Source organism: Gymnoscopelus microlampas (assembly GCF_963454915.1).
Source record: "Gymnoscopelus microlampas genome assembly, chromosome: 17".
In the NCBI taxonomy this organism is placed as follows: Eukaryota; Metazoa; Chordata; class Actinopteri; order Myctophiformes; family Myctophidae; genus Gymnoscopelus; species Gymnoscopelus microlampas.
The window spans coordinates 34,959,875-34,972,995 of NC_139954.1; the positions used below are offsets into that span (position 1 = coordinate 34,959,875).

Below are 13,121 nucleotides of genomic sequence, written 5' to 3' on the forward strand. Positions count from 1 at the left end.
TGTGTGAGCGCTCAGAGCCTCTCACTCAGTGTTGCCAGATTTTGTGAGAGAAATAAGCAGCCAGCTCTGTGAAAACAAGCCCAAAAGAAGCCACTATAGAGCACTTCATTGGCTATTTGAAAAGAATACAAGACAGGTGGGCACTAGGGACATCTGGGCACCATATTTTTGGGATGACTGGGCACCTGGACGAGTGGGCACCGGGACAACTGGGCACCAAAACCATCTGGGCACTAGGGACATGTGGGCACCTGGACACTTGGGGTGGAGATAGCACAACACAACAACGGGGTCAAAAGTTCAATGTAAGAGTTGACAAAATAGTACTCAAAGGTGTGTATTTGTATGTTGCCAAAATAGAAGTACTGTTAAAAAATAGAATAAATTGGGGAAATGGTAGAATCCCAAAAATGAGTAAGGATACCAAAAATTGTCAAATGATGTTAGGATAGAGAAAACATAGCTAAACAGTACACTATAAAATGATAGAAAAAAATATAGTAGCCTACTGTTAAACAATAGAATAGTACACAGATGGTGGTTTTGGTGCCCAGTTGTCCCTAGTGCCCAGTTGTCGCTAGTGCCCAGATGGTTTTGGTGCCCATCTGTCCTTTACCTTTACCTTTGAACCTCCGTTACCTTTGAAAATCTACAAGCTCACAACGGGTTGCATTCAACGGGTTCAACGCGTTGTGAGCTTGTAGATCTGCTTTCAAAAAGATTTTGAAAATAAAAATGAAATATTTGGAATATATTTGAATGTTAATTTTGTTTTCAGATGGGGGTCAGCAGAACAATACATACATTTGGGCGTCCTTGACATGATGCAAATGTTTGAGAACTGGTTTAAACAATGATAATTAAAAAAAAGCCCAAATAATTACACTTTAAAAACAAGCCCATCTACCAATATTTACAAGCAACTTTGCAGAAAAACAAGCCCACAGTCGCTTATAATAAGCGGACATGGCAACCCAGCCTCTCACTGGATCCCTGCTGTCATTTGGTACCCAGGAACATCCGGAAGCGCAACAGTCGACGTGCTGCACCGACAGACGGATGAGACACAAACCGCAATAGAGCTCAGTTTTTACTTTCTTTTCACTGTGGAAAAATATTCATTCTAAAGGTGGGGAACAACCAAGACTGAACGTGGAATGACATATTTGATTTTTCTTTCTTTTTTTAACACCAAAAAACCTGCCTTGTAATTATTTTTGATTAGCTTCACCTGGCTGCTGGGGATAAAAGCCTGTCGGTGAGTTGAGTCATGTTATATTGCTGTTAATGAAGTTCTGTGTCCCCTGGCAGTTTCTGTTGTTGAGATAAAGTTGTGTGGTATTACTGACCAGCAGTGGTGGAAAGTAACGAAGTACATTTACTTAAGTACTGTACTTAAGTACAATTTTGAGGTATTTGTACTTTACTCCAATTTCCAATACTTTTACTTCTACTCCACTACATCTCAGAGGCAAATATTGTACTTTTACTCCACTACATTTATTTGAAAACTTTAGTTACTAGTTACTTTCAGATATAAATTATGATATAATGAAACATACATTAACCACTTCAGCCCTATTTTATACCTAGGCTATTTGAAAATAGCCGATCTACAAGCTCACTGTGAGCTTGAGAATAAGTTTGACCGAGACAGCCTAGGCTGAGGCTACATGATATAATAATTAACGTTTTCTGATATATTTCGTCTTTCCACCTGTAAACGACCTTGGTTTGGGCCTGGGCTGGAGAGAGCTGTGCCCCAAGCGTTGTTAGAATTAGAAAGTGAAGAAAAACATGTATGTCTTGTCTGTGTTAGTTCTTTGCCCTGACGTCGGTCCCTACCCATGTTATCAAGTCCTCTGGAGCTTTCAAATAACTTCGTGTACTTCCTATAGATACCAGAAGAGCTTTGCAGTGTAGTTCTGTAACCTAGGGGCATGGCAGCCGACGCAATGGTGCGCAGTAGACAGTCCATAACGAACTTCGGAACCACTTAGCCCACTAGACCAGTGGTTTTCAACCTTTTTCATGCCAAAGACCCCTAAATTGATACACATTTGGCCGCGGACCCCCAATTGAAAATATTTTGTGCCAGGGAACCCCAGAAGCAAAGATATCCGTTAATTTACGCTTTAAAAATATATAAATATTGAAAGATATGTACACTTTTTCAAGGTTTTTCAGAGTGCCGCGCTATGAGCTTGTAGATCTGCTATTTTTGAATAGACAAAGCTAAGTGGTTAAAAATGATTGTGACGCTATTAACTCATTTAGCTGGGGACCCCCTGGTACTCCCCCAAGGACCACTGGTGGTCCCCGGACCACCGGTTGAAAACCACTGCTACTAGACAAATAGCCTAGAGTTTAGAGTCTGCTGCTCAATTTCTTGTAAACACATTATTAAACCAACAGCTTCCACTTCCCTGGTAGTAATATGTCTGATTCAAAAATAATCCCATCCCATCCCACGACTTGTGTATTTCGCCAACGCCCTTAATACGAGTCTCGGAAAGATGCAGTCCTTGTAGCGGGCCTGAAAGAGGCTCCGTGCAAGTGGTGGTTGGGGAGCTTTCATCAGTGGATTATTGAGGTGTCCCGGGAGGCGCTCTAATCAGTGGATGGAGGTGCCCCCGGTGGCAGGTGCTCTCATCAGTGGATGCCTCTAGAGAGGAGGTCTTATCATCAGTGGATGGAGCCAGACTGTGCCCCTGTTGGGCGTGAGTGTGTGTTAGACCAGTGGTTTTCAACCTTTCTTTGCGTCAAGGACCCCCAAATTGATACTTATTAGCCTGCGGACCACCCAGTTGAAAAGATATACCAGGGACCCCCATATGAGAAGATTTTTACGGCTCTAGCAGTGATTCTCAACCATTTTCATTTCCAGGACCCCCAGTTTTACATGCATTTGGCTACGGATCCCCATTTAATGGCATTTCTATGTCTGGGACCCCAATTTATATTGTAAAATCTATGTTAATTTAACTCAGAGAGTGTACAAATGGAACCAAATTTTTGTACACTCTCTGAGTTACAGGCACACAAGACCCTTATGATAAGGGTCCATTTGGTTCCTAAATATATATCATTTAGCTGGGCCCCCCCTTGAACTCCCCCAAGGACCACTGGTGGTCCCCGGACCACTGGTTGAGAACCACTGTGTTAAACCACAAGATCCCACACAGACTATGTGACGTCCTGTGTAGCAAGTCAATGGTCAATGGTGGGGTTACAGTTGGGGTTACACCTTTACTACAGTTGCTTGAAAATTGTTCTTATCAATATTAATAATTGGGCTACTTTACTGCGGCTCCCTTGTGTGTGTGTTCTAGCGCGCAAGTTCACTACAGCCAGAATATACTGTCGGCTATAGGTGTATCAAAGCTTTGCTACAGGGAAAGGCCCAGCCCCACTTATCGCCCATGCACTGTAGACTAGTGTAGGCATCATATATCTTCATATTCCCAGATGACAACCCACATTGCCCATTCTCTCAGATAATATTGACAGACTACTCAAATGGCAGATGAATTCTCCCTAGTGTGAGACGTATCCCATTGTTGCATTTTGGTAAACCCAGTGGAGGAAACTTACTGTACCATTGACAAACTATTGATAAACTAAAACATACTACTGTAACTCTCTCTCTCTCTCTCTCTCTCTCTCTCTCTCTCTCTCTCTCTCTGTGTAAAGATCTATGTTTGCCTGTATCCCATAGGCTAATGATCGTGGCTAGCAGACTATGTCTGTTTTGTAGTCTATAGATAGACTTTCCATAGATGTCACAATGTTGACAGTGGATTATGGTGTTGGGGCAATGTGTTGTTGGGAATAGGAAAAAAAGAACAATGATGTATTAACCTCTTAAACTAATTTATTTTCAGATATGTGAAACATTACATTATATCGCTATGATTTTAATGGTGTCTTGGTTTGGGGGAAAATAGATCTTTGTCTTTGACGCAGAATTGTCATTAAAGCTGTACTTTGAATTATACGAAAACAGTTAACAGTTCAAACTGCTCCTAGGTATTTTGAGCGATCTGCACGAAACTTTCTACACATCAACTTTGGACCAATATAAAAATGAATTGGGGGGGAAAAGTTTTTAAGTGAGAAAATTAAGCCATTGAATATTTTGGTTTTGAGCTAAAAAGTTTGAGAACCACTGATCTAGAGTAGTGTTAGTGAAACAGGGGCTTGGTACTGTACATGACAGAAGGCAAGACTTTATGCTCATCAACAGACACAATCAGGGTGGCCATAGCTGATTGCGTGGAGTGGAAGCCTGTGAGTGTCAGGGTCACTGGTTCGATTCCTGTCCCCAGCCATGAGTTGAGGTGTCCATGAGCAGGATTCTTATCCTCTAATTGCTGAATACGAACACCTCAGCTGGGTAAAGCTGAAACCTAGTTTCCCCTGTTGGAATCATAGGGTCTTTAATATTTGTATTATTATAAACAGCAGCCTAACCTCCAATATTGACCTACTGTAGGCTGTGACAACTAAAGAGCAGCTCTACAAAGCTTATTTCATGCCTATGGGCAATACCACACAGTATAACACTGGAGTTGATATTTCCATTATGGGGGATTGAGTTAACATTCATACTGGGTAAATGGGTAAATGGGTCACGACCTTTAATCACTTTTATGTTGAGCAGCAGCCAGCAGGCCAGTTCTAATAATGTTGAATAAATGAACAGAGCAAATGTGTTGATGTTAGAACTATAGCCTGACATGACCAGACTGAAACACAAATATGCGAGAGCGATGATTCGTCTTGGTTCCAGGCTGCTAATGTTCTGGCTCTCTCAGAGAAACAGAGGAAACAATTGTCAATCGTGAGCATTTAGGTTCGCCTGTGCAAGGTCACAAAGTTGACAGGTTCCAGATAAATTGAAGTGGGCCTATTTGAAGCTTCAAAGTGGCAGTTCATATCTCAAGTGTTTTTTAATGAGTGGCGAGTGGATGAATGATACCTGCAGTGTTAGAAGTTGGTCACCAAAGGTTGACCTTTTACATTGGACAGTATGGTCAATGTTTGAAACCTGATTTATAGCAGATCTACTAGCTCACAGATACCACATGTTGTGAACTTGTAGATCTGCTGCTTTGTACAATGGAGCATACAGTATATTTGGCATTATAGTTTTTCTTTATCGGGTGTCTTTCATAGTTTCAGAAAACTTCTTCAAACACTTGTTTTCTGTTGCGCAAAAAAATTATGTCAAAGAATAATCAATAACAATAGTCTTGTATTGGGTACAACAATCCAAGCCAAACCAATGTTTAAGCTAAGCATACTTCACCACACCACTCAGAAACCCACTGAAAGGCACAAAGTAATTCATCCATTATATTGTTTTATGGTTGATCAATAATGGCCATCAATATGATATAACAGCTAAGTTGAGGTACTTGATTCCTGTGAGACAATGCATACCTAATTAGATTGTAGCCTAAACAGCAGATCTTTTCAAAGCAAAATAAGACAGGAGAACTTTCACCCCGCCTTCTAATAACCTACTAGGTCCCTGGTGGACCATTGATTTGAGCACTAGTGAGGAGGTTGGGTTTGGTGACTTATTTGAGCTTTATTTACCCTGATTAGTCTCTGAAGATTTGAATGTCTCATTTTCAAAAGAGACCTGCAGATAATACCATTTCTAACAAAGTATCTTGATAAATCTGCTCTCATGCAGAGATCAACAGAATGTTGTTATACAGTATGTATAAAACATACACCTGCCGGTGTATTATTATTATTATTATCTTCCTATATCATTTTAGGAATGTCAGTCAGTCAGTCAGTCACACACTCTGTCTGTCTCCTCAGTGACAGGAGCAATTGATCTGAGTTTGCACACGGGCATTGACCATTAGCGTATGCACAAAATAACAACGCCGTTTTTCACTTTCCCAAAAGGAGAAAAAAAGAAATCTAATTTTTCTAATTTTAATGATGACTATACTATAGTCAATGAAGCAAACTACAAATCAAATCAAATTCATTGCATGTGTCTATGAAACATCAGTATTAACCACTTAAAGGAGCACTTCACCCATTTTCAACCTTATCTTCATATAATTAGTCCTTACTAAAGCTAAGATGATAATGATAATGATAAGATGGCACAAATTGTGTACTCACACTGGCCCTCATTTATCAAAGTTGCATAGACCAAAAAACGAGCGTACGCCAAGATCACCGCAATTGTCGGGATTTATCAATCTATCGTGACTTTGACTTGAGCGTATGGCCCTCTCAGAACTCATGTCTGGTCGTAGGACGTGTAGGATTTGTCTACACCTGTCTTTTACATTGTAGACTTGCTGCGGTGCAGCATTGTCTAACAATTTGACAAGCATCTGGACACATGTATCGACTCCAAAATGTATATCTAACACACTAATAGATAATCCCTGTGAAAATATAACATTTCATAAAGGCACACATGGACATGCATGCCGATTTTATTTCCAATTGATAATGACAAGAAATTAAAATCAAGCGATGGAAACAATCTAACATAGCCTATTTGCAATGTTACAAGTAGGTGCTTAATCATTCACCCATTTAAACGAGTGCTTTTATCATTCAGATAATATTGCAGATCTGGTTCAGAGTCAGACCTAGGCCATACGAGGGCTTAAGCAAGAGCATTTTTGGGAGTCTTTTTATGGACAGTGAGGTCTCCAAACGTATTTACAGATGCTACGTGCCCTGCAGTGCGCAACCTACATTAAAGGGATATTTCACTTTCAAAAAAACTTTTGGTCATTTTATCGTCTACTCAGGCTTTTGTGAACCCCCCAGACCATTTTTAAGTTGCTTGATTCAGTATTTAGATATTTGATATTCATTTTATCAGACACGCCCCCTTCCTATACAAACCCATTATAACTTCAAACTCCATTTTTAACCTGTTAGATTCATCAAAAACACCCGTTCTTGGTTCTGGATCTCCTTTGATCCCTCCTAATACGTGAGGTGGCCGTGTTTTTTCGATAACTCTTTTCATTTATTTTTAATATTTTTTGGGGAAAATGAAAAACATTAAATACATTCAAAAAATAAAATAAAATAAATGAAAAAAGTAATCGAAAAAACACGGCCCCCTCACGTATTAGGAGGGCAGGGTGAGTCAGCAGAAACAAGGACGGATGTTTTTGATGAATCTAACATGTTAAAAATGGAGTTTGAAGTTATAATGGGTTTGTATAGGAAGGGGGCGTGTCTGATAAAATGATTATCAAATGTCTAAATACTGAATCAAGCAACTTAAAAACGGTCTGGGGGTTCACAAAAGCCTGAGTAGACGATAAAATGACCAAAAGTTTTTTTGAAAGTGAAATATCCCTTTAAGGATAGAAACCCGACGCTCCAAACTTCACGCTATGGATTTGGGCCACGGGATATCGGAGATATAATTCAATTCAACTGAATTAAAGTGTCAAATCACAACAAGTTGTCTCAAGACACTTTACATGTAGAGCAGAGACCTGACAGTCCCACCCTGAGCAAGCAATGTTGCGACAGTGGCAACGAAAAACTCCCGCTTAACTGGAAGAAACGTCAGGCAAACCCAGGCTCTATAGGGTGGGAGGCCATCTGCCTCGACCGTGTTGGGGGGGAAAGAAGAGAGAGAGAGAGAGGAGAGACTGTGTGTGTGTGTGTGTGTGTGTGCGTGTGCGTGTGCGTGTAGCAGAGATATTTGATATAGTTGAGAGATTACTAAAGGCAGAAGATTTATGCTGTACCACTGCAGCCTTTCTCTTACCCACACCTTTACTTTGTTAAACTTATACTGCTACAGCTGCTATGACACCTGCATTTATCTCTGGAGATTAATAAAGGTTTGTCTGATTCTTATCGTACACGATGTGAGACATGTCACACCCAAACCAGTGCTGTTGGCAATTCATTGACCTGTGTGTGTTTGTTGTGATTGATTTCTTGTATCAAAGGGCAAATTGTGGAAGTGTTCTAACAGTGCTGCCTTCACCACAGGCAGAGGCTCTGCAGTGATGTGGCACATTCAGAGAGGCAGGCTCTCTCTGTAGTGCATTCATATTTAATATATCCCATCACTATCCTAATATAGAGCTATCGGTCTCTGTCTCCCTCTGTTCTGTGTCTCAAGTAAAACATTGTTCCAGTCGCTGTGTGTGTGCTCGTAGCTGACCGGATAGTGCATTGGCATTAAGCAGGAACGATGCAAATCAGGAACGATGCATGTTGGTAATGCATGCCCCGCTTGGTTATGCAATACCCATTGTACCTGTCAGAGTATCCGTTGTCCCCGTCTGTCTGTCTGTCTGTGACTGTGTCCCTTTTATGTAGATTTATCGGACATATTGGGAAATCCGCCCTTTTGGGTCGTTGCCGAAACGAACGTTGTGTTTGAAGTCGCTCAGTCCCATATATACGTATGACCATATATGGGCATAGCGGTCGGTGGATCTGGACAACCGGGTCTTCATATATGCCTATATATGGGCATATTGGTTGGATCGGTGGTTCTGGTCCTATCTGACGACTCTACACCGGGCATGGCACTCCCTTGGGTCGGTGGCGGCGATGCACGTGCCTAGCTAGAAGTCGGTGGTCAGACGGTTCCTGAGATAGGTGAACTACAGTCGGACAGAGATTTCGTGCATTTATTGTAGGATAATCACAACGTTCATGGTTCGATTCTATCTGGAGATCTATGTTTCAAGTCCTTCCCCCTCTCTGTGTGTGTGTGTGTGTGTGTGTGTGTGTGTGTGTGTGTGTGTGTATATATATATATATATATATATATTGCCTAAAAAGATCATTTTATTCATTTAAGAATGCTTGGGAAGTTGTTAAGGGATGGAGTCAGGGATGGACATGCTAATAATTCACATCTCAAACCCCATTAGATCTTCATTTCCTATAGCTGGCAGGTAGTATGACAGGTCTTTTAGTCTCATTCTTTATTTAATTTAATCTTCTCTGGCATCAATCCACACCACCTCCCTCCTCTTCTATTTTAAGCAGATGTACTATAATGTCAAGTGTAGGTTTGTTGGCCAGGCCAAAATAGAAAAGTACAGACTGCAGACTCTGCACACTGACTGGATCATGATCATGCTCCCATAGTAAAAGTTATTGAATTATGACCAAGGGGACGTTTCAATCATCTTGGCTCTTTCTCAGACAAAGGAAACTGTACAGACACTAGTGGGCCAGGTCACCTGACAGGTCAACCGAACCTAGTTGGCTCCTAATGAATTGATATCACAAATATATCCATCACATAAAAGATTACACCATAATGCAAACAACCTGATAATGAAATAAACTTAAGTAACCCATGAGAGCTTATTGAAACATCATACTGTGTAATGCATAGTCAAATGCATACATACAGTATACTGCAGGGGTCTTCAACCTTTTCAGGCCAAGGACCCCCTAGCTGAGAGAGAGATGAAGCAAGGACCCCCTCTACATTGTATAAAATTGTGTTTCAGATGCAACTTTTTTTGTTTACTCGGTCTGCTCTTTTTTCCCTCTACACCGATAGCTCTTTGCCAAAAATAGCCGATCTACAAGCTCTCAACGCCTCGCAGCGCGAGGCGTTGTGAGCTTGTAGATCTGCTATTTTTGGTTAAAGTTCTCCTCAGAAAAGGGATGCTAGGGTTCAAGTGGTTAATGTAAAAAAATAAATCATATCACACAGTTGGCGGACCCCCTGTAGTAACTCTGAGGACCCCTTAGGGGTCCCGGACCCCCTGTTGAAGACCCCTGGTATACTGTATATACATCTACTGTACGCACACACAACACAATAGATCTACAAAGCTCTATCGTATCCTCTAGACTAGATGGATATACTGTAATTGTCTATCAGATCACAGACCTTTTAGAGTACCTGAGCTGAACAAAAACAACGAACTAGAAAGGGGCGCAATTCACATTTGTGCCAGCCCCTATGGGCAGCAGTGAAAGTGCTTTTGGAGGTGTGCTTCATAGAGCAGTGGTTCTCAAACCATTTCATGTCAAGGACCCCCAAATTGACACTTATTAGCCCGCGGACGCCCATTTGAAAAGATATGCCAGGGACCCCCATAAGAGAAGATGTTTTTACGGCTCTAGCAGTGATTCTCAACCATTTTAATTTCAAGGACCCCCAGTTTGACATGCATTAGGGCTACGGACCCCCATTTAATGGCACTTATATCTCTTGGACCCCAATTTACATTGTAAAATCGATATTAATTTAACTCTGAGAGTGTACAAATGGAACCAAATGGACCCGTTGGTTCCATTTGTACACTCTCAGAGTTACAGACCCATAAGGGTCCATTTGGTGCCTAATCTATCATTTAGCTGGGGACCCCCTGAAACTCCCTCAAGGACCCCTGGGGGTCCCCGGACCCCACTTTGAGAACCAATGTCATAGAGGTCCATCAACATGCATGACTGCGTTGTTTAGAAGCCCCTCAACTGTGTTGGGCAGTAGCGTAATAATAAAGGCGATGAACAATACCACAGCAATGGAAGGGAATACGTTTGGTCAGGCCAACCAGTTAGAAGACCAATGAGAGATTTTTTTTCAGGAATCCATAGCATGAGGGTTAAGTGATCCATTACTTCTTCCTGCTTCTACCACGATCTGCGCTGAACCAAGAAATCATGTCCAATATCTTGGTGTCTGTCAAATGAGAAATCCACCAAAGAAAATTGCAAGACGACTATTCAGTTGACCATTTATTTTATTCCTCCAGCTGTGCTAACGCGCTTCGGCGTGTCATCAGAGCAAGTTATTATTATTCAAATATTTGTATTGAATTTTTCAAAAAGGTACACACACATACAAACACATAACAGACAAATACAAAACACCACAGACACTAGTACTCAATACACAATGAAACGGATACACATACCATCCAATTACTATTTGACCGAAAATGAAAGGACATTTTAGTACAATACATTGTAATACATTGGCGTAAAAAGCGGTATTAATATCACTCATCAGTGCAAGTTGATGAAGGCTACACACAAAGACCTCGACTTGCTCTGATGAAGGCTACATGCCGATGAAGCTACACGCTGAAACACCTTAGCATAGCTGTAAGAATAAAAAAATGTTCAACTGAGCTACTTGTCTTGCAATTATATTTTGGAGTGCCGCTTTTTCCACCTTGGTGAAGCAGAGGACACACACACACACACACACACACACACACACACACACACACACACACACACACACACACACACACACACACACACCTTTGTGTCTGTCTAGTTCCCTCACACACACACACCTTTGTGTCTGTCTAGTTCCTATGTTAGGATGTAGAGCAGTGGTTCTCAAACTTTTTCATGTCAAGGACCCCCAAATTGACACTTATTAGCCCACGGACCCCCATTTGAAAAGATATGCCAGTGATTCTCAACCATTTTAATTTCAAGGACCCCCAGTTTGACATGCATTAGGGCTACGGAGTACGGACCCCCATTTAATGGCACTTATATCTCTTGGACCCCAATTTATATTGTAAAATCAATGTTAATTTAACTCTGAGAGTGTACAAATGGCTTCCAGCTTCTCAGTCAGCCTCTAACCAGGGCTCCTTGTGTTACTGGTCCCCTCAGCCCTTTTTTTTCTCATGTCAGAGGCTAGCTGTACACTCTGAGGGTGCAGGATGACAAGATGGCCCAGCTGCTTGCACCGCCAGGACCAGAGAGCTTCCACCCCTTTTCCCGCGAGTCCCTCAAGGCCATCGAGAAGCGGATCGCAGAGGAGAACGACAGGAAGCCCAAGGGAGAGAAGAGAAAGCACAGTGACGAGAATGGGCCGAAGCCCAGCAGTGACTTGGAGGCGGGGAAATCGCTGCCCTTCATGTACGGGGACATTCCTTCAGGAATGGTGTCAACGCCCTTGGAGGACCTGGACCCCTTCTACAGTAATCAGAAAGTAGGTGTGCTTGTTATGAACTGAGGCAGCCAGATACAAATCGCAAAGATATATTATGATCTAGTCTCGGTTTCACGCCATTAAAGCTGTATTATAGGATAGCAAAGGCTGTCCTTTGGCTGCCCCTTGTGTATAGCCTGTACTTCTGGTAACACTTTCTATGAAGCACATGTATGTCATGCATTATAAACACTAGTCCATACCCGTGGGGGGATATGCGCACGTGATCTGGCAACCCGGGAGGCAGTTCGTCCCATAGCTCGCGGGGCCATCCCACAGCTGGGCAGCCGTAACCATGGAGACATTCTTTTACACAAAAACGCTAATAAACAGCTGAGATATATAAGTCACTATTTTGTTATTGGGTGCTTCAGATAAAGTGACAAAAACATTAAATCTATGCAAGAATATTTACAGGTGACATTTCTGCCTACACTTCCAGGAATGCCATTACTTTACTTGAAGCAATGACCACTTATAGTGACTTATAATCACACCATACCACATTACAACAGTGGTTATAATGCATTGTACAATTGTTATCATGTATTAGAACTATGAGAATTATAATATACTATGATCCTTGCACAAAATCTAATTATGTGGATCTCAGGATCCACATGGGAACAGCGTGGCTCCAATGTTGATCGCAGACTTCATGTGGCTAACCTGTGATGTCAGTTATTTATGTCTATGACATATGACATATGACTTGGTGTCAACACTTTATATGGGTTGCATAGAAAGTGTTTAATTTATTGTTTTCGTCTTTGCCATAGCTGTGTGGAGTATGTGTTGCATTGTTTAATTCAACTCAAAAGGGTGGGAGGTTCCCACCCTCGAGTGTGAACTAATAGCAAAATAGCCACCATATCAATATGGTCCATGAAGATTGTGTTTTCTGGCCCTGCAGTAATTCAGGTGTTGTCTTTTGTGAGAGCTAAAGCCTTTGTACCCCACTGACAGAGAGACAAGCCCAGTGACAGTAATTTACAAGTGCTTTGTCATGAAACCACAAGCTATGACTCATGATTTACGTATATGCTGAAAGGTGTGACGCATCTTCTGGCCTAACATCTGGATTGGATGTTGCCCTTTCAAAAGAGGAATGTTGCTATTCTTTTCCACTGAGGACAACAATTGGAGCTTTCTACAGTTCACC

The 13,121-nt window shown here is 41.6% G+C and overlaps 1 protein-coding gene across 2 annotated transcripts in view; it reads left to right on the top strand.

Annotated features, from left to right (window-relative positions):
* The first annotated feature begins 1,097 nt into the window (after positions 1-1,097).
* The window catches only part of scn1laa (sodium channel, voltage-gated, type I-like, alpha), a 36,388-nt gene continuing 24,364 nt past the window's right edge, over positions 1,098-13,121 (top strand). For both annotated transcript variants that reach the window (XM_084084914.1, XM_084084913.1), the window contains exons 1-2: positions 1,098-1,258; positions 11,638-11,959. In XM_084084914.1, coding sequence (XP_083941040.1) covers positions 11,696-11,959 — 264 coding nt within the window. In that variant the 5' untranslated portion in view covers positions 1,098-1,258; positions 11,638-11,695. The remainder of the gene's footprint in view (positions 1,259-11,637; positions 11,960-13,121) is intronic.